The following is a 21480-nucleotide window of genomic DNA, read 5'->3' on the forward strand; positions in this document are numbered from 1 at the left end:
TTTGCTTCACAACAACAAACAACAACAACGTGCCCTTTATCACAAATTCACACCTCCGTTTGCTTTGAACTTGCTACTTGGCCATGGTTCTAGCAATTTTTGTTTCCTTTGTATAAAATTATTTTTAGTGAGTACCTCTTACAATCTCCTTTATTTTTCAGATAATCTTAAGCTGTCTTTGTAATCAAGTTTGATCATTTTTTTCGTCAATGATCTCATTGCTCGGCGGAAACAATTTATGAACGAAGGCTGCCATGCCTCACATTTCATGATTTTTCTCATCAAGCTCCACGGTCAATCTCTCTCGTAAGTAATTGAATTTAAACCATAATTTCTGAGTGAGAGCCATAAAGGAGTCTAGGTTATTTTAACCATTATTCTGTCATTCAGTACTGACACTATAATAGTCACAGAAAGTGAACTTTGGTGCTCGTTTTTCTAGTTATGCAGTTTTGGGAATCCATCTAGAAAATCTTGTATGTCAGTCTACTGGCCTTTCAATTTGCCAGTATTGACAGAGAATCTGCCCCTGATGTAGTACGTTTCTACTGATACCTTTGCAAAGAAAATCCCTGATGAATTATCACATTGAAGACATGTCTGCACCAATTCCAGGAAAAATATGCCCTCATGAGTCCTGCACAGTTCTTTTTAGTCTCCTCAATTTTTATTTTATCTTTACAGAAATCAAAGCTAAATTGGAGGTTCCAAGATGAGAACTAGGACAAATTCAGGTGTTCATTTAGATTACTACCAACGCATAGTACACAAGATCATTTTAAATCATCAGGTAAGTTTATCTCATTAGATTATACAATTTCAATACCCTCTCCTAGCACTCAATGAACAAGCAATGCGCTGAAAAAACCATATAGGAGCGGGGATTTTAAAACGCCGCAAATGAGATACGTTGTCTGAGAGTTTCACCGTTTATATGTGTAATGCGATTGAACACCAAAGCATGGTGCTTAATTGCCAGAGATGTTTATGCGTTGGCCTCTAGAGGGTGCCTTACTGGTTAGCCCAGCTCACTACATCTACTACTACTAATACTACTATTGCTATCACTACCACTACAACACTCTCTCTATGATCACACTTGTCATAACAATAATTTCCTGGTAGAGGTGGAATTGTCTGGTCCACAAACCACCATACTTTAGCTGAGCGAAGCTTTTCATGACAAAATCTTTGCTGTAAGTAGAAATCTTAGCCTGTCGCCGCTTTGCTATAAGGAGAGAGGAATGTATCCGTGTGTCATTTACAGATCGCATCACTGTGTCAAGTATTGCCAGCTTTGAACAGTGTCAGAAGGTTGAAATAAGAAGCGCAAGTTTTTAATTTCTAGAGGGATTTTCCTGCTTTTATGAATTAATTGTCTTTGTAATTTAAATTTGTTAGTACCAAACTTACATTAATCATATCTATTTATGTTTTCCAATTTAGAATCCAGTCACTGGCTTATTTCCTGCTAGCCCTGAAAATGATCATGCTTGGATAAGGGATAATGTTTACACCATTCTGGCAGTGTGGGGCCTGTCAATGGCTTACAAAAAAATTGCAGATGCTGATGAAGATAGAGCAAGAATTTATGAACTTGAGCAGGTAAATTATACTCGCTTAATACTATTTTTAACTATCTATATCATGGGCAATAGCTTTACCAGACTCTTTAGAACAGAAGAGGAGAAAGATTTTGAAGCTCAAAAAAGTTGTAAATTCAACAGGGCATCTTTTATCTGTTGCTCTGGTTTAAGTAATTTTTCCCTCTCTTACGCAGTATGGCCGGTGTTTTTGTGAAACATCTTAAATGAGTTGTCACTAAGATGAGATGACATGACTAATGAATTTTAAAGTCAAACATCTGGTAACATGTAAGAGTCTCCATGTGAAATTCCAAAATAGAAACATTTGGTACGTCCAGACTCTACTGCAGACTGCTCTCATAGTCACTCACATTCCTAAATTTTATAATCCTGATGTGAATTTTTAATTTCCAGAGCTGTGTCAAGTTGATGCGTGGGCTTCTGATGGCTATGATGCGTCAGAAGGACAAAATTGAGAAATTTAAAACCAGTCAGAATCCACTAGATGCTTTACATGCCAAATACAGTTCCGTCACTGGCCTGTCTGTTGTTGCGGACTGGGAATGGGGCCATCTTCAAATTGACGCCATTTCCCTCTACCTTTTAATCTTGGCTCAAATGACAGCATCTGGTAAAGTTCAATTTTCTTATTCCTGGAGTTACTGCTTAGTGACTTTATCCTCTAATTCTTAACCCATCCTTTTTTAGTGTTTTTTCAATTATACTTATCTTAGTCTATTTTACAGTTTTACCCTCTTATTTCTTTGTCTTTTGTTCTTTAAATTTTTCAGAATTTTAAATCGAATCGTTTTTCTTCAAGAAGAAAAAAAAATAATCATGACATGGGTTGTGCTCTTATTGGTTCATCAGACATGATTGAATCAATCAATGGGTTATTCTGCTGCACATTCAATGTCAGAAGATGAATTTTTAGTTAACTGCAGGCTTTTACAGCTGATAAGGTTGTAATGTTGTAAAGTATTTTGTAAATTTGCACTGGATTTTGCTCCCCCTTTTCTCTTTGTGGTGTTAATTGCTATTTGTTTCTGATGAGTCTGTTCTTTTTTTAAGGATTTATACTTTAAGTTAATAATCACCCAATTACTATATGAACAGGTGGGAAAAATTGTAGACCTCGTGTACGTGCCTTTGCGTATAATACTTGGACATTGTAGATCAAAAATCATGAATAATGCACATATTTGTGTTTTATTATTATTAACTTAATGTATTCTAATTTTTCCTCTCTCTGAAAATTTATTTATTTCTTCTTTTTTTCATGTAGGTCTTCAAATTATTTTCAATTTGGATGAGGTGGCTCTCATACAAAATTTGGTATTTTACATCGAATCTGCATACTGTACCCCGGTGAGTATTTGATCTCAATTCAAAATTTTTCTCTGTGTGTGATTAGGTATTTTTTTTCTTTTCATCCCATTAATCTAAAATAGGCAGAGTATGTGGCTTCCTAATGGAAACCAGAACTCATCTAGATACTGAAATGTTTTTATGAACAAAATTAGCAGAATCATTTGTCAGAACACTACACAGTGGGATGTATTATATTTAACGGCCCATTAAAGGTAAATATCAGGTGAAAAACAGCTGTATCATTTGCCTGCACTCATATGTTGGCATATCTCTCTTGAAATACAAGTATAATAAATTACAGGTAGGCAGTTCAGGTCCGGTGGTTTATCCTGCCAATTCTAGTGCATTCTCTTTTTCTCTTAATTTTGAACCGCCTCAACCTTTTCACTGCCTCCAGGACTATGGAATATGGGAAAGAGGTGACAAATCAAACCATGGTCTACCAGAACTGAATGCCAGCTCAATTGGAATGGCCAAAGCAGCACTAGAAGCAATGAATGAGTTGGATTTATTTGGCGCAAGAGGTGGACCCTCGTCTACAATTCATATCCTTGCTGATGAGGCACAAAAGTGTCAAGCTGTTTTGCAGGTATATTCAGCATCACAAGCTTTTTTTTTTTGGGGGGGGGGGAGTTGTGTTTAATTGGTATTTTACATTCTCCCAGTTGACATAACGAAAATTAGGGAATGAGGGGCTGAATCTAGTACCAGTTCAATCCATTGCTTAAGGTGATTCGTCAAGCTCAAAAAAAGTGGTCGAACTGGCATGCGATATATCGCATCTTGAAGGTCAAAAATATTGGCAGATTTTGAATTTTTAGCAAAACAAAGGACGATAGCCCCTGCTCATGAGCCTAAAGAATCATTTCATACCCAAAAATTGGCAAAATTCAGAGAAATGAAGGCAGAATAGCTGTATCAAATGCGAGATTTTTTCCCATAAACTATTCTGCTTTCATTTCTCTGAATTTTGCCGATTTTTGGGTTTAGAATGATTTTTCAGGCTTATGTGCAGGGGCTATTGTCGTTTTTTTTGCTAAAAATTCAAAATCTGCCTACATTTTTGACCTAATGGATGCAATATATCGCATGCCAGTTCGACCACGTTACTTGAGCTTGACGAATCACCTTAAGGGTTAAAATGCAGGTATATTGATTCAGTAAATGGATCTGGGCTTGACAGAGGTAATTGACTTTCTATCGATTGAATATGCAACTTTTTAACCACACTTCCACCCGCCAGCTTTTGTCGTGTCAACTGTATGTAATATTATTTGCGTAGACATTTCTTGAAACAACATCATTTTTTAAGTTTAAATTGCCATCCATTTATAATTTTAGGGAATAAAACGAAACCCAGTCTTCAGGACTGCTCTAATCGTGAATTTTGAAAACAAAGTGAAAAGCAAGACAAATGTTTGATTATCTCTGTATATAAGTATGAATGCAAGATTCCACTTGCTGCGTGATGTTATTCGCTGCAAGTGAGTCTTGAAAGAATGAAAGAATTTATCTTGGATCTAAGAGTCTGTTTCATTTATCTAATAAATCTGTTTGATTTTGTTTAGTCCATGTTGCCTCGAGAATCAAGCTCCAAAGAGCTAGACAGTGGCCTACTTGCTGTCATTAGTTTTCCTGCTTTTGCCTGTGATGATCCCAATTTAATTGACGTCTCCCTAAGTGCAATTATTACAAAGTTGGAAGGAAAGTATGGCTGCAAAAGATTCCTACGTGATGGTTACAGGACACCTCGGGAGGTAAAAATGCTTGCTCTCTCTATACTCATGAAAATACAAATTTCGTCCACTCACAGTATTCAGGGTCAAAATTTGGAAGAGTTAGTCAGACTCATCTTTTTGAATCTTTTCCTCTGTTCTCTTTATATTCTTCGCAATTTTTTTTAAGTCAAAAGCCCCACTGGATTTGCTGTGTCTTCAGATTTTTCTTTTTACTTTTCAAGTAAATTGAACCGACTTAATTGAAATTAAGGCAATCTCTTCATCGAATTACTGAGACTTCATTTCTCTTCATCACAAGGTGAGAATTAGGCGACTCTCAAAATCATTGTAGAAAAATTATGAATTCCACGGCTTGTTCTTTTTGTGGCAATTAGTGGAAATAATTGCCTCTTATTCTTTTAATTTAGACTCATTTTTTTATTCAACTCACCGTCAGCTCTGCAAATAATGAGCAAAATTTACCTCTTAATATTGAACAATTTCTTTGTAATCAACAGTCTCTTTAATTTTTTTCTATCTCTTCAATTGCAGGACCCCAATCGTTTACATTATGATCCTCTCGAATTACGAATGTTCGAAAATATTGAATGTGAATGGCCTCTCTTCTTTTGTTACTTGATCTTGAGTTATATTTTTCAAGGAAACAAAGAAACAGCTTTGGATTATTTGGAAAAACTGGAACAGGTGATTTCTCAACGTCCTTCTCAATGTTTTTAGATAAATTTAGTGCCTAAATATTTCACAACAGATAATTTCATGCCTACAATAGTTAAATACGACTAATTCTTAAGGGTCTGAAAGAATTTCCTCCTCCTTTAAAGCGAGCAACCGTTGCCAGACTCCAGAACCATGGTGATTTTCATCATTACACTCCTATAAGTCATTCATCATTTTTAAGTTGGGATTGCTCCAAAATGACCTCAGTCATGGTTTCCTAATCATCAGGATGAAACTTTCTTGGAAAGATGTCACACCTCTTTGGTGATCTCCCTCAATTTCCAAGGGTCGTCCATTAACTGCTCAACTGACAGAGAAAAATCAAATCGGTGAGAAAGTACACGTACGGCATACTTTAGCTTTAAAAAGAGTCTGATTTCTCAGTAATGGCCAAGGAGTTTGTGAAAAAATCTCAATTTCTTTGAGACAACTTCCCATCGCCGCGTTCCCAACTCCTAGGACAAAATGAGAAAAACACCGGAAAGAATTGATAATCGGACTGTAGGCTGTTAGTGTAACTCTAATCCTAATTTTGTATTATTCTTGCTTAGATCTCCCCCCAGAAAAGTGCAGACAGCACTATTCTACCATTTTTTATTTATAGTATTTAGGCCATATTTTAGGGAGCTATTTTTTTAAAATAGAGGAGCTTATTTTGATAGAAACGGCTTTTTGTTCGAAGATTTGAATATTATGTAATTTTTTTTGTTTGTCATAAAATTTTAGATTTTGGTCAAAGATGAAGCGAATGGCATCTATCTAGTACCTGAATTATATGCTGTCCCAGGAGACAAAGTTGATGCAGAATGTGAAAACCCTGGCTCTCAAATGCGCATAGGACTGGGAAGGTGTCCTTTCTTATGGGCGCAGTCTTTGTTCATCATCGGGAAATTACTTCTTGATGTAAGTCCAATTAATATTTCTACCAGGTGTTCTGGGTGGTCAAAAATTTTGTTGTTAATAAGTGTCCGAGTTAATTTCTCTCTTGAGCATCAGCTGATAGATGCTCATTTTCAATGATAATTTCAAGCAGAAAGCCTACCTACATTTCTATATGAATGCCTCTCTGCTTCCTTAATGAAGTCTACTCTCAAATACTCGCAGAATACTGTCCTTGCTAAGTCAATGGTGAAACTCCCAAACCATGTATCTCGTTGGCGGGATTTGGAAATCTCCACTCCCATTTTACTTATTTAGGTGAAAATAACAACATCATTCGTTGAATTTTCTCAGAATTTTCTTTCTACAGGGAATGAAAATCACAGAATTAATGTCGATTGACGATGAGTAGTTTACCATTTAAGAAATAAAGCATGGCAGGAAGTCTGAAACGTTCAAAACCAAGTATGTGATTTGGTAATTTCACCATCGAAATACTGTCCAATTTAATGTAAAGAGAGCTCTCTGAGGTTGAAAATAAATTTTGTAAATATGTACCAATGAGAACCAGATACTTGATATCGCATGAAAATGTCACCTTCAGTCGATGGAGTTTAAAGGTGACCTCTGATGGTTCAATATTGATAAGGTAACTTAAGGGGTTGATATTAAAGTTTATCAGGCTGAGTAGTTTAGAGTAGATTTGGCCTTCACATTCAATGATGGCCATTTTGGGGAATGCCCCATACTCAGGCCAATCCCAAGAAGTTAACTATTTATAAAGTGGTTAAAGGATCTAATTGTCCAAAAGTCACCCTTTTCCCTTTATTATATTATAAAACAAAAAGTTGTTGAGGATCCTCTATTTTAGTTTTGGTTTGAACCAGGGTTTTCTGGCAGTCGGAGAGTTGGATCCATTGAACAGAAGACTTTGCTCCGAAAAGAAACCTGATGTTGTGGTCCAAGTGGTCATTCTAGCAGAAGATAATGACATCCGGGATAAATTAGCTGCGTATGACATAGCCGTTGAAACAATAGCTGAAGTTGCCCCAATTGAAGTCCAACCAGCACGCGTCCTTAGTCATCTTTACACATATTTAGGTAAATATTTTCCTATTAGACTGTGTATCTAACGGTGTATCTATTCGGTTGTTGATCTGGAGTAAACCTGAATCATTAGTGTTTTGAATTGAAAGTAACATTACAAGTCACTAATATCCTTTATGACCTCTCAAATCTGTCTATTTTCTCTTCCAGGTCGCAATGAGAAACTGGGTCTATCAGGGAGAAAGTCTCGTGACGTAGGTATCTTAAGTACAAGTAAACTCTACTCACTGCAAGATAGAATTTTTGCGTTCACTCCGCAGGTAAATGACATCAGTATTTTCATCAACTTTAAATTACTTTTGACTTTCCATAAGGTACAGTTAGCTTGCCATGGGAGTTTTATAGTAGAGAAACACTTTGAACACTATGAGTAGCATCCTGTTATACAATATCAACAGCGTAAGTCCACAATCACATATCTCGTTTGCGGTGTCTGAAAATCTCCGCCTCTATGTTATTTTTTTAAAGGAGAACAAATTGACATCATTCCTTGAAGTTTATGCAGAATTTTCTTCCCACAGAGAAGAAAAATCACGGCAGTTTTAAAGAATTGCGGTTGAGTAGTTTTCCGTTTAAAAAATAAAGTATGACAGGAAGTCTGCGACATTGCAAACTGAGTTATGTGATTGCTGACTTACACCGTGGATGTATTTAATATTATTCTGATATTTTACACCTCCAAAATTTTTTTTTTTTGCTTCTATAGTTAAAAATTAGACAAATGGTTTACTTTGAAAGCATCCGTAAACTCTAATCTTCAATAGTTTTACTTCCTTTGCTGTTTTTTTTTGGACGTGACCTGGTAAAAGAAACCATTAATTGTCGGTACCACCGTTTTTATTTCATATCTAGAAAAATTTGATCTAGAATAGAACAACACTCAAATATTCAAAGAACAGCGCGTTTATAAATAATTGACAGCCGAGTACAACAAATTCTTTTGTTTTTCCTCAAGTATAACTGTTGCGTAACTCAATTGGCTGTTGACATCAATAGATTTTCTAGGTCTTTAATGATGTATGAGAGTTCTGCACTTCAATTTTAGAGTAACCTCATAGAAATGTATCGTATGTTAGTTTCAATATTGCTCTTGCTGTATTAAACTATTCCATCCAAAATCTTAAACTGTCCAACTTGCTCAGGTAATAATAAAAAAAATAGGAGAGAGGATGAACAAATGATTAATTTCGAATGGTTTCACAATTTGTACAGTTAACAGATCAAACAAGGTTCTACATTGCTTCAGATAACGAGTTGATGATAGATATTTTCAAAAGCGAGATCAACTTTCTGAAGTCAAGTTGGCAGAATATGCTAGGTCGTCCTCTCGCTGTTATAGCTTTGCGACATGGTCACCTAGGTATTTAATTCAGTTGACTTTTTCAAAGCATGAGTTTCAGTCCCAAGTTGAGTGATCCCTAGTAGATAGTGTTTGAAATTCTGTATCTTGTTAGTGAATAGAAAAATGCTTGTATACTGCTAGATGAATCATAAGCTTAAAGTTTCATGCTTGTGTTGAAATCTCCTCTATAAGTAAACCTTTTGTTTGAGCTTATTATTATCTATTTTCCATCTGCGTTGGTGGTGGAATTTATAATCTCCAAAGTTTTAGTAGTACTGTCCTTGTAATTTATTGCTGGTGTGAAGAAATGTTTAGTCACTATGACTCTGACCCTTAACACGCTTATTTATTTACAGTGAAGGAAGAAGAATCTTCTCTCATTTGAGTCCTGTCATATTGTTTGCGAGAAGAAAAATGTTGAGATTTCTGTAGTGAAGATTAAGAAATGAGAATATTTTATAAATGAACAGCAACTTTAACTCAATTTGACCTGCAAGATAGAAAGAGAAAATGACATGAATCAACATATCAGGTTTCAAACCTGGATCACGGCCTCCTTCGGACTGATTATTTCCCCCTACCCCCATAAGAGTAATGTATTAAACATTGGCCTAAATCAGAAGTTACCAACTGGGAAACTCCTTTTAATTGGCCAATTTTCGGGCGCTGACTGACCTTTCTTCCCTCCTCAAGCTGAAAAGAAGAATCCAAGTCTCTCGTAAAAAAGAGGAAAGAAATGTTTTGAGTAAGCACTGCTCTTAGCCATACATCTCTCAAAGTTCGTCGTATTTTCAAACCACGACTTTGCATTCATGGAATTCCTAAAATTTTCCCATGAATGTAAATGAGCCAACAGCTACGGAAAAAATTGTAAATATAGTCAATCTAAGCTCCTGCGCTTTGAGAGGTCAGAGCCTTGCAAAGTAGGAAGTCAACTTTTTTTTTTTTTACTAGGAACAATGAGACAAAGATAAAAGAACTTGTGAATTTAAAATTATTAGTTCAAATGATGGATTGTGTTACTTACTGTCACATCAAAAATTTTAATCGGGAATTTGATGTTGAAAATAATGAATGTACAACAAATGAGTAGAATTTTGAAATGGAATGGAGCCTTTTCCCTGTTCGACTCCTTTTTCAATTTATTCTAGGTTCGTTCCGTATCATTTTCTGTTTTTCTGTCTTAAATATTGCTATTATACCTCTGTATATTTCCTTTTATGCATCTTCTTGTATCATAGTTTGGTTTGTATTTTACATTGTGGTTTTACAAGCATGAATTTGTTTGCGTGGTGTGCGTAGACTCTAGATTTTGAACAGTATTACATGGGGAATGATGTAGCTCTTCTTGCGAATAATGTCATGATGGATCTGTCTTTTCTGACCATGAACTGGAAACAAATGCTCGGTAGACCAACATATACCATCATAGCTTCTAGCAATTTCATAGGTACTTATCTCCTTTATTTTTTCTCCTTATCATGATCGACTGGTCTTATTTGGATTATATTTGAACCATGTTAAGCAGAAACGAACCAAACCACATCAGCTATTGCCAGATTCATTTGGGCAATTTAATTATTTACATGAAAACGGTTGTGCGGATTTTGGAGCACATTTTAGTGAATTTTCTGCATAGTACAAAGCAAATTCTTTAAAGTTTTCAGAGGAATCTGCAAAAATGTTCTCTTGTAAAAAATTAAATTGCCCAGTTAACTTTAGCAATAGCTGATGTGGCTTGGTTCCTTTCTGCTAACTGCGGTCCATTTTATCCCCTTGATGAGGTACTGCCACACATTCTGATCAGCTATTTTTGCTATGCTAGGAAAGTCCAAGGTGAAGCACCAACAATTTTAAGGATCAGAAGTCTCAAAAATATTACATAATGTCCAGAATTTTTGTGTTTTGGGAGGGGGAGGTAAATGTTAACATTAGAACATATTATTCTTTGTAATGCCTTATTAAAGAAAAGAAAGGAAAAAAGGAAAAAATAAACCTTCCAGGCAACCTACAACCTCTCCAAATCCACACATAAATGGAAAAAGGAGCCTTGGTTTGTGCATTTGTGTTGCTTCAAATCCGTTCTTCTTCCTCAGCATGTTAAACGCATTTCACTGCATCATTTTTTGTTACTGCATTTGAACAGTTATCAGACGAATATACACTAGAAGCCTTAGAAATTGAAAATGATAAAGTGCTCTATTTGTAAAATATTTGCCTTTACCTCAAGATTGAAATTACAGAAGATTATAATAGTGAGTATATTTCAACATCAGCTGTCACAATTAATTCTCAGGCGCTGTAAGACTCATCCCAAACTTTACTTCTTGCTTTTTCTGTGAGATGCCATATTAGCATTGTTGAGTTCCTCTTAGTATTGAATGGTTTTTGAATTTGAAATCTCTAATCTTTCAAGATGTTGCTCTGTTTGCAAACGTGAAATTTTGGAAGGTTCACAAATCTGAATTAGAAGCACCTTTTCTGTCCTTAAAAAATATCCCCTACTGAATTTTGGTTCCAGTCATATTAAGTCTCTTTTCCTAGATAATATCATTCCAAGGAAAACGTTTTTGAGCCTTTCGGAAGTGCTAATCTACTAATTCCTTCAAAATTGTTTTATTTCCATGTACTATCAAAGTAATTAATTTTCTTTTTTTTTTGAGAAGCAGTTAGTTTATTTGCTGTATTATTATTTATTTCAGACGAAGGAAAAATACCTTTAGCCATGATCACCACTATGAAGAAATTGAAAAGCGGTTACATCAATGGAACAAGGTATATCAGACATCTGATTATCAATTGAATACTTCCTAATTGGTTGGTTAATCATCCTAAGTTTACCAAGAAAAACTATCTGAGAATGGTCAATCTGTAATCTGATTCAGAATGTTTTTTGTGGCTACAAGATTGTTGGCTGGATACAAATTTTGTCCGAAATTCCACAGATGAATGGTAGCCATGGTGTACTGCATTTGCATAATATCGTTAAAATGTCTTAAAAATGTTAAAATACTTTTAAGTGTTACATTTTATGGTTTATTCCAGGTTTTTCCTAGTTTTACTTCAGATTTTGAAAGTCTTATTTTACTGTTTTGAATAATCACCAGGAAATTATTTATTCATCTTTTCCTCTCTTGAATTTTTTTATCTAATTTTTCTTTTGTGTTTATCTTTATTTCGTTTCTGCAGGGTAACTCTGGGAAACCTAAATGATTTCTTAAGTACCTCATGCATCACAAATTTAAGCTTCCTTGGAAGTCAAGAAGATGGCATGCCTGATAGTGAGTTTCGTTTAATTTTTAATTTCTCAATTTTATTTCAATAATATGTGAACTAACTTCATTTGCTAATTCTTGGATCATCCTTCTTTTTTTTACCATGTGAACGTTGAAGCATTTTTATTCATAAAAACCTCTCCAAAAATTGAATCTTCCTTTGCTCTTTTTTCTTTGTTTCTTTGATGAAATTAATATCATTCGATTTAACCTTATCCTACGTACTTTTTAATTTATTTTTTTCTTATTAACCTTGATTGTTTTCTTTTGAGCAGGACTGAATCTACAAGTGGAGCAGTATTTAGAAGAGCATCTTCTGAAATGCATGAGTAGCAAGTCATCTCTTCTCAATTGTCGCGCTGCCCAGAACTCAAAATCTTTAAAACGTAGAATGTCTGTGAAAGGCGCTATCAAGAAAACCAGATCAATTATAGCTGCAGATTGTAAGTTGACTTACATTATTTTTTATTGTGTTTTTAGCTTTTCCTATACCAATTTTAGATTCTGAATGCACATTTCATGAAGTTTGTCAAGAATAAGGAAGTATATTTTTAAGAAAATTGATTTAAACAATGAATGAGTATTTCATCATGCTCTCAGCTTGAAGTACTTGTAGTGGGATTCATCTTTTAAAATCTTACAAAACGAAAAGAGAGACTTATAGAAGACACTGATAGATTGATATAGACTGATTTTGTACTTTTTCTCTCTTTTTATAGCTGAAGGCACAGATGGTCGCAGGTCTTCAACACAACTGCCTCCCTCTCCTCAAGCACTGGGACCTCCCGAAGTATTCCATCCTTTGTTCCCTCCACGTAGTCCATCACCAGAGGATGTTGCTCCACTGTGGAAACAGCTCCGTTCTCCGAGGTTTCGGTTGCATCCCTCTTGTGGTTTTTTTACCTTTTTGCATCCGCTCGCATATATTAACATCCTAAAGGTGCAATGACTTTACCAGTCTAAATATGTGTGTATTGTCTGGGAGCTTTTCAATTTTGAAATTGTGGTTTGATGAAATCACAGTAACCAAGGAAAGTGGGAAGCATACAAGTTGGCAACACTGTTTTCCTCCCTTTAAATTTATGTCGAACAATCGATTCTAGGTGAAGCAGCCTATCTTTTACCAAAAACCAATACAATACATTCCGTACATACCATTCCAATAAATTTTCAATGTATTTAATTGAAGGAAAAACAGTGTTGCCAAATTGCAAATTCGCCATTGGTGGGAAGCATGTATACTGCGAAAAAATAGTATGCTTCCAATGCACATTGGGGGAACTATTTTCAAGGTTTGTTGAGGATTGTTTCTAATCTGTCAAAAGTGAAAAGCTCGCTTGACAATATTTCGTTCTTTTCCTCTTTTTTCACATAAGTCTGAATTCTTCCCATTCATACAATTAGAGTCTCTCAATTGGCAGATGTTGTGTTTTTTGATAGTATTAAAAATTAGTATCTGTGATCTGTAGAAATAACCTAACGGAATATTTTCAAGCTAATTAGGGTAGGAGTGGGTAATTTGAAATGGCCAAGAGTGAAAGAGTTCTTAGATTTTGATTCAGCTTCAAAAGACCATATTGATGGTGCAACTTCCGAACTACATATGTATCTCGGTTTGCAACATTGCAGGCTTCCTGTCATTCTTTATTTTTTAAATGTAGAACCCCTCAACGTCAAAGCTTGAAATCTTCAGTGATTTTCCCTCTCTTTGTGAAGAATATTACGAAAACAATTTTCAGTTGTGAAAATTTCAAATAATCATGACATGTTTTTCTCCTTTTAAAAAAATAATAAAGGGGTGGAAATTATGGAACACGGGAGGAAATGGTCCCTTCAAGAGATTCAGGCTCATTGGAATGAACAGTTCCTCATGGTCAGTCCCACTAAAGCTGATATCAAAGTCGTACTTTATGTCAATTCGCACGGCGTCTCACAGCCCCCCCTCCTCACCTCTTAGGCAGTTGTATGTATTGCTCATACATATTACCTTCCAGGCCCCTACTGGTGCACTGTGTGCCTGCTTATGACTCTGCGCAGATGAGCCTAATTTTTGTAGTGGCAGTTGACTAACCCAGCGCTTTTTAGATCTTAACTATAATGGGGAGGCAAATTTTAGAACAAAGAATCAGGCCAAAAAAACGCCTTATTGCATCTCGCTAAAATCAAAACTGATAAAATGGAACATATGACTCTGGTTAATCTAGGTTTGTCTTTAAAAAACATTTTTTTTAACTTTCATTGATGAACATAACTACAATGTTTTATATGTATTTACATTAATTATTTTAAAAAAACATGCAAAGGAAAAATTAAGTAAAAAAATAGAAAAAATGATGTTACTGGAATGTCAAATAAGATCTGTATAATCCGTTTAACTACTTGCTATTTGTAGAGACCCCAAAAATATTTTGTTTTACTGTCAAAAGGATTTTAACAAAAAAAAATAAAAATTGCTAATCATTTTATTGCATGCGATAAATTGATGGAGCTTTTTATGGGTTTTTTTTTTAAACCTGCACGTGTTGTATGTATTCATCTTTTACTAAAAGGTATATAATTCTTTGCGAAAATTAAATTAGAGTTTATTGGCGAAAAGTGAATTAAATAAGTTGGAAAAGGGAGAAAGAAGGAAGAGAAAACAAGGGTTTCTAGTGAATCTGGTTTCATACATTTTTATTTGTAGTGTGGGTTTTCTGGTTTTTTTCCAAATACTGTTTGAAACTGGTCCATGGTGAGCCCTGGCATTGCATCAGTTGCATGGAGGGTTTTTATTTCAGTGTCTGTGAATTGGTCTCTTACTAACACTTTTTGTGAATCTCAAGTTGTACCTCCCTCCAAAATTTTAACATAGATGTCCTTTTTCATTGTACTATTCCTTATGTTAGTATGACCTCTTGATTGTGTATGTTCTCTTCAGCATGAACTTGTTTTTGATGTCTAAATTTATGTTTCACAGATTTTTTTCAAAACTTTTATTAGATCAGTCTGAATCTCACGTTCCGTATGAGAATGGATGTTATATTGAAAGTAGAAGCAGACACAGGTTAGCAATATATCTCATTAAAACAGGCCTCTCTCTTTTGATTCTGAAATGATATTTCATTCAAAATTTTTTCTGGAAACATGGTCAAATTAGTCTTAGTTCTCAGCTGCAACAACAGGAAAATACTGCTCTTTACGGAAATAGTCTTGGGAAAAATTAGCCTGTGAATCGTTAATTTCTCTGAGATTTATCTCTAAGTGTTGAGGGATTAGTTCTAGTAGCAAGAAGCTCACCGTAACAGATGGGGTTAGTTCAACCTCAAATTTTGTTTTCTCCAGCTGTTCCATAGAAACGATCTAATTGAGACGAAACCTGTGAAAATGGATCTTATCTCCTGGGAGAAAATTTTCCATAACTTTTTGTATAGCAGGGAGGAAGAAAATCTGGAAATTTTGACGCAAGTTTGACCCTGGAAGTTCAAAATTTGAAGAAAATATGAGCTTTGAAGTTCCAAAACGAGAGTTCTCAAGTTGAAGGAAAATTTTCCTCTGGAAGATACGGTCCCTTCCCACAGATCCTTTCACAATCCCTTTACCCAATTCTGTTGAATTCTTCGTTTCATCAAGACTGTAGGTTTTGAGGAAATAAGTTGGTTTTTTTTCCTCAAATGTAGGAACAAAAGGTACTTTAATATGTAAGAATCAGTGAAAGAGAGCAGCCTCACAAATTATTCTGCTTTTTTCTCACAACAATCAGTCATTGGAAATCAAAAGAACATTGATATCGACAACTAGGTTGCTTGTTAATTAATTTTCTCCTCACGCTTTATGGTTGATTCTCAATGTTGTCACTGTTCATCAACAGGTATCCATCTGAAACTCAGTATGCTGACACTGAGGTAGAGGAACTTTTATCAATGCTGAAAGAATGTGAAAATTTAGAGGAGCAAGGGGATATTCTACAGTACTTGGTTGATAAACAAGGTCTCATGTTTGATACAGGTAGGTTTTTTTTCGTTATCTCAAAACATTCGTTCTACAGAAATAAAGTCTCTGACCAGTTTGTCTTTAAAATCCAAACTTTTACCTGCTCTTAGGGTCTGCAAATGGACTACAGGCTCCAATAAAAAACTCAAAATTCGGGAATAATTGACTTTTAACAATCATCAAATTTTTGCTACAAGTTGCACAGGTGGGATGGAAGTCTGAATGCAATTTCAATTGAATTGATTTCATCACAGAAACAATTCACTTGAATTCACATAATATTGTAACGTCATGTTAAGGCGTCTTTTTGCTACAAGTGACTTGGGGATATTAGTCTTTTTTCCAAATTAATTTCAATTGCCCCATGCGAGATATTCTATTACACTTTTTGAAAATTCAATGATCCGAATTGCGCAGAATATGGCAAGGATAAAAAATCTATTTATATTAATAATTACAGTAAGACCTCAATTTATCGGATTTCACAGGACCGGAGGCCGAATCCGTTAAATCGTGGAATCCGCTAAATCGCGCTAGTCGGTCCCGCTGAAGGGACCGGAGGATCAATCCGTTGAATTGCGGAATCCGTTAAATTGCGATCCGATAATTCGAGGTCTTACTGTAGCTCAAACTGTTTGCACCGTTTGGAGCAAATTTTATATTCTTTGCATCTTTGAATGACTTGTATTATTTGCAAATTTCATACTTTGTACATATTTGGATTGTTTGCAAATATATTTGCACCATTTTAAATGTTTGCAAATATTTCCACCATTTTAAATTAATTGTATTTGTTTCAAGAAAAATATAAGTATTAAAATATGTGACTTATTTTTTCTTTGTACTTATAATTCACTGTTCACACAGCCAGTTAAGACTAGTATACTCCTGACTGATGTGATAGGTTAAATTTGGTCGAATCTAGGTTAACTCTACACTTTTCATATGCCCCGCCTGACTCCCTACACTGTAATAATTGGCCTTAAGTGTCAAATATGCACATGCTCTTGAACATATAGCTTATTGTTTTTTTGGTATTAATATCTTGGTCAAAGCCTCACTTTTTTTTGGTATTTTTGCCTTACTATCTCTGTGCTTTAATTTTTTTCAGGAATGACAGAGAATGGCAAAGCTGTCACTGTGAAGGATTTATTAAAGAGTCTGTATGAAAAAGCATGCCAGCAGAAGTTATGGGGGCTCGTGAGACATACCTCTGGTATGCTCGGAAAAAGAGTCGAGGACTTGGCCAAAGCTGTCACAGATCTTCTAGTCCGGCAAAAACAGGTAGAATAAGAACGAATCCATCCTGTCTCAATGAACCTTGTCCTTTTTTTTAACATTGCTCTGCGCGCAAAAAGTGTCACTCTAGTGTAACTTTTTAACATCTATACGTACAAATATTGTCATATACATATCAATGATCAATTGTAGAAAATGCAGATCAATGTTTAAAAATCTCATTATTTTCTCCTCTAGAAAAACTTATCAAAATATATCTTTGCAATTTTTTTTTATTCTTTCAGTATGAGTGAAGGAAATTCACTGAAAATTCAAATAGAAATTGATGGTTTATTTCTCTTTAAAAAAATTAAACCAGAAGGAACTTACAACAATGCAATCTGAGATACTTATGTTTTTACTTTAGCCATCATAATATAATACCATGCCACAAGGGGCCATCCTTAATCGAACGGGATGTTTTGAAAAAGGAAGTTTTAAGAAACGTTACGTCATTGGTTTACTTTTATAGATATTCCGGTTTTCATACATCCTTTTGTACATTGATTCCTTTTGCGGATGATGTTCATGTATGATGTAATGTATGTACATATTTTAGCGCCAATTTGATTGCTAAAATGGTCCTAAGACTATAGCCTCAGCTCTCAGTTGAGCTAAAGCATGCATGTGACTCTTTTCTCATACAAATCCTAAAAATCTTTTAATAAAACTTTAGTGAATAAAATATCTATCTTTTTTCTTTTCAAATTGAATTTAAAACTTTCCGAATATTCTTGAAATCGTAGGTAACAGTTGGAATGCCGCCAAATAATGAACATACTATCACAGCGCCACTCCCAGAAAATGAGCTGCGTCAACTAATCCATCAAGCATATGGTGACGATGAGAGTTCTGCCATGCTGACACAGGTAAGATAACTAAGATTTTATGTAGAAGTATCAATCAATCGATTCTTTTTTAAAACGAATACTCCTCCAGTTTTAATTTTTAGCATGGAAAATATAATTACAATCTATTGATTGTTAGATGCCGATATTCTTATCTATTAATATCTTTACAAGCACAGCTATGGATAAGATGGAGTGAGATTTTGAGCGTTGGAAAATAAAAATTAGTGTTACCTCATTACACTGTATGCTCAAACAGTCCTGGAGTACATTTCGGTGTATGAAAGAACTAGTGTATTGAAGGAAAGAAGGAACTAGTGTTGGGATGTGGATTCAGTCAAATCCGCTTGAGGATTTGGATTCGGGATTCGGTGTCAAAATACGCGATCCCGAATCCGAATTCGTGAATCCTTTGGAATTTCAAAATTTGCGCCATGAAGTCGAATCCTGAAGATTCTCGAAGGTTCTCAAATCGCATCAAATCTCGATATCGCCTCTCAATCTCATCGATCGCAAATTTCAACTCACTCCAGAATGTTCTTTAACAGTAAATATCGATATAAATACTCGCCATATCGCCTCAAAATATCGCAACCAGTATTTGTTTACCTATGTGGTAAATAAAAAAAAGTACTGAGTTTCTGAAAAGTGACGGATTTGCGATGGATTGGATTCGAGATTCGAATGTTAAAATTTCGGGTAAATTTAGGATCCGACCCAACCTAGAAGGAACAGGGCTGATACCTATTCATAAGAATTTTCAATATATTGGTTCATAAATAAATCTCTTTTTTTGCCCGAAAGAATATAAATAATTAGAATTTCTGACATATGCTTATGACTGGTAACTTTTTTGTGCATTGATAATATTGATGTTGATATCAAAATAAATTAAAACGTTGGTAAAAATTTTATCAATGCTTTATTTTGCAGGAATTATTGGTGTATCTGGCAATGTTTATCAGAACAGAACCGCTTTTATTCCAAGAAATGTTGCGACTTCGAGTTGGACTCATCATTCAGGTGGGTATTAAAGAAATAAAATCAGAGCAGTTACTCATCAAATTTATTCTGTCAACATCTTTTGATTTTCTCTCAATTTTATATCATTCATCAGAAAGTTACTTATTACTCTTGTATCAAAATAGGAATTTTCATTTGAAAAAGAAAAGTAGTGCTTTTTCAGGTACCGTAGAAACCAAAGAGGCAAAGACTGTATGATAAAACAGTATCATCGGAGGACAGAGAAGAAGAGAATTTTTATAGTGCTTTTGCATCACTTTTAATGGAAAAATCAATAGATGGCTGATCTACCAGTGATGAAATAAGCCTCGCCAGTAGTCTATTTTTTACTTGTCAATTTATCCCCATCTTCGATTGCTTCCTCTTTCTGTTCAAGCCATAAGTTTTCTTTCATTGTCAGTTTTTTTGTCATTTTATCTCATACATTATTATTTATTTCGCTTATTAATCTGCCGATAAATGTGTGACAACAAAATCTTGCTTTCAATGGTAGCATTTTACTCTGTTGCTTCTTTCAGCATGACACCATCCTTTGCGTTAAGATCTCTTTCTATTTTTGGCAATGATGGTGTCAGGACCATCATACATAGCAGATGTGCGCACACTTTAGAGCCTATCGTGTGGCTCTTTACTAATTATTTTTGCCCGTATTCTAAGTATCAGGTCCTCGTTTTTTCTGTTTTTGTTTACATTTTTCTTCTAATATGTTCTTTCTCTCCTTTATTTTGACGGTTGTCTTTGAGTTCTTCTAGCCTCTCACAGTTTCCCTCTTGTTTCTTTGATCTTGTCCCAAAATTCAGTTTCATTTCTCATGTTCACCTGATAATGTGATATAGTAAAATTTTATTTTCTTCAAGGTCATGGCTGCAGAATTATCAAGAACCCTGATTTGCTCAGGAGAGGATGCCTCCGAACATCTGCTTAACTTGTCACCTTTTGAGATGAAAAATTTATTACACCATATAATGAGTGGGAAAGAATTTGCTATCAGCAGTGGTATGTATTTTTTTTTTTAAAACAAATACCTCTAGGTCTTTACTCTGTAGGTTCAAGTATATTAAGCAATCTCAACTCCTGAAATAAATTTACCGAACATCAAATGCTTTCTACTGAAGAGGCAAGTGCTGCAAATTTTTTTTGTCCCCTTTATTGTCAAGACATAGGATCTTTTCCTTTTGTCTTTATTTAAGGATCATTTCTTTAATTTTCCTCTTTCTATTTTTCAGTTGGGCGAGGCAACTTTTCTGTAATAAGTGCCAAATCCGGACGAATGAGCAAGGTGAGTTTCTTGCATAATTTAATTTTTGTTTGAAATACATTTGTACTCTCGAATAAAAAGTAAAAAACAAGTATTCGGATTAAAACTTTTAAGCCATGATATTTAAAGTGCTGATCTCTGGAAGCAGGTGTCTCAATTTGTGGTAAATTGACTCTCTCAGAAACTTACTGCTTAGAGTGCAGAAAGCAATCTTTATATTGAGATTTCTGATTCCATTAGTACCATAAGAGAGACTTATGCACTTTTTGGCGGTAGAAAAAGGGGTTACATGGACTAAAATTTTAAGGTAGAAATCGATAGTTTTTCGATCCAGCTAAAGCCAAGTTACTTCCCTTGGAAATGACCCACTGAGTCCGATTTTCTGGTCTAAAAAGCTTCTCGAGTATGCTGGACTGTACCAACAGCGAATAAGCGTATGCTGGTGAATCATCAAAATCGGTCAAAAACACCCGTTTCTTGGCTTTGGAAGCCGCTGGGATCCTTGAGACAATGCTCAATCAATTATACACCTCGAACTACGTAGGATTCGACACTAATCTCGAAATTTTTTTCCTGTCCAAAATCGAGAAAAATCGGCAGTTTATGAACGACAATTGTGATCCGAGCTCAGTTATTAGTCACGTCAGACCTTTCTCCAACTTTGGGTTAAGAATTTCATTTTGAAACTGAGCAACACCCTTTGGGCTAATCTTTCTATTCATCGTGTATTGTTTTTCAGAAGAGTAATTTTGGAGATTTGCTGGAAATAGAGGTAGAAGGAGAAGGAGAACGTCAAGGTCAGTGGTTGAGAAGGCGGAGACTGGATGGAGCTCTGAACCGGGTTCCAAAGGACTTCTACAGCAGGGTCTGGAGTGTTCTTGAAAGGGTATTCTCTCTTTTTTCTCTCTTCATTTCTCGTGCAAAAAACACGCTAAGTTTGAAAATGCCCTTGTTGGTTTCTAGAGGTTTTTCAATTTGATTTTGAGAACCTAAAACATCTGTGAACAAAGGTGATTCATCATATCTTGATTCAGAAGATTCCAATTAAATGATTTCAGACAGTCGAACTCACGAAAACAAGCAAGTGA

General features: G+C 35.1%; 1 protein-coding gene across 4 annotated transcripts in view; it reads left to right on the forward strand.

Annotated features, from left to right (window-relative positions):
- LOC109035895 (probable phosphorylase b kinase regulatory subunit alpha) overlaps positions 1–21480 on the forward strand; it is a 25392-nt gene continuing 3912 nt past the window's right edge. The window contains exons 1-24 of one of the 4 annotated variants that reach the window (XM_019049715.2): positions 1–127; positions 685–790; positions 1447–1605; positions 2001–2217; positions 2872–2954; positions 3355–3546; positions 4526–4714; positions 5228–5380; positions 6140–6316; positions 7180–7393; positions 7550–7659; positions 10044–10191; positions 11444–11516; positions 11931–12022; positions 12292–12459; positions 12736–12886; positions 14973–15059; positions 15864–16000; positions 17097–17269; positions 18010–18132; positions 19045–19134; positions 19992–20130; positions 20361–20413; positions 21132–21278. In XM_019049715.2, the coding sequence (XP_018905260.2) occupies positions 713–790; positions 1447–1605; positions 2001–2217; positions 2872–2954; positions 3355–3546; positions 4526–4714; positions 5228–5380; positions 6140–6316; positions 7180–7393; positions 7550–7659; positions 10044–10191; positions 11444–11516; positions 11931–12022; positions 12292–12459; positions 12736–12886; positions 14973–15059; positions 15864–16000; positions 17097–17269; positions 18010–18132; positions 19045–19134; positions 19992–20130; positions 20361–20413; positions 21132–21278 (3153 nt within the window). In that variant the 5' untranslated portion in view covers positions 1–127; positions 685–712. Of the gene's footprint in view, positions 307–684; positions 791–1446; positions 1606–2000; positions 2218–2871; positions 2955–3354; positions 3547–4525; positions 4715–5227; positions 5381–6139; positions 6317–7179; positions 7394–7549; positions 7660–8611; positions 8760–10043; positions 10192–11443; positions 11517–11930; positions 12023–12291; positions 12460–12735; positions 12887–14972; positions 15060–15863; positions 16001–17096; positions 17270–18009; positions 18133–19044; positions 19135–19991; positions 20131–20360; positions 20414–21131; positions 21279–21480 lie in introns of all 4 variants that reach the window. The other 3 variants (XM_019049725.2, XM_019049733.2, XM_019049742.2) reach the window with 3 other exon arrangements.

Source organism: Bemisia tabaci, chromosome 4 (genome assembly GCF_918797505.1).
Source record: "Bemisia tabaci chromosome 4, PGI_BMITA_v3".
Classification (NCBI taxonomy): domain Eukaryota; kingdom Metazoa; phylum Arthropoda; class Insecta; order Hemiptera; family Aleyrodidae; genus Bemisia; species Bemisia tabaci.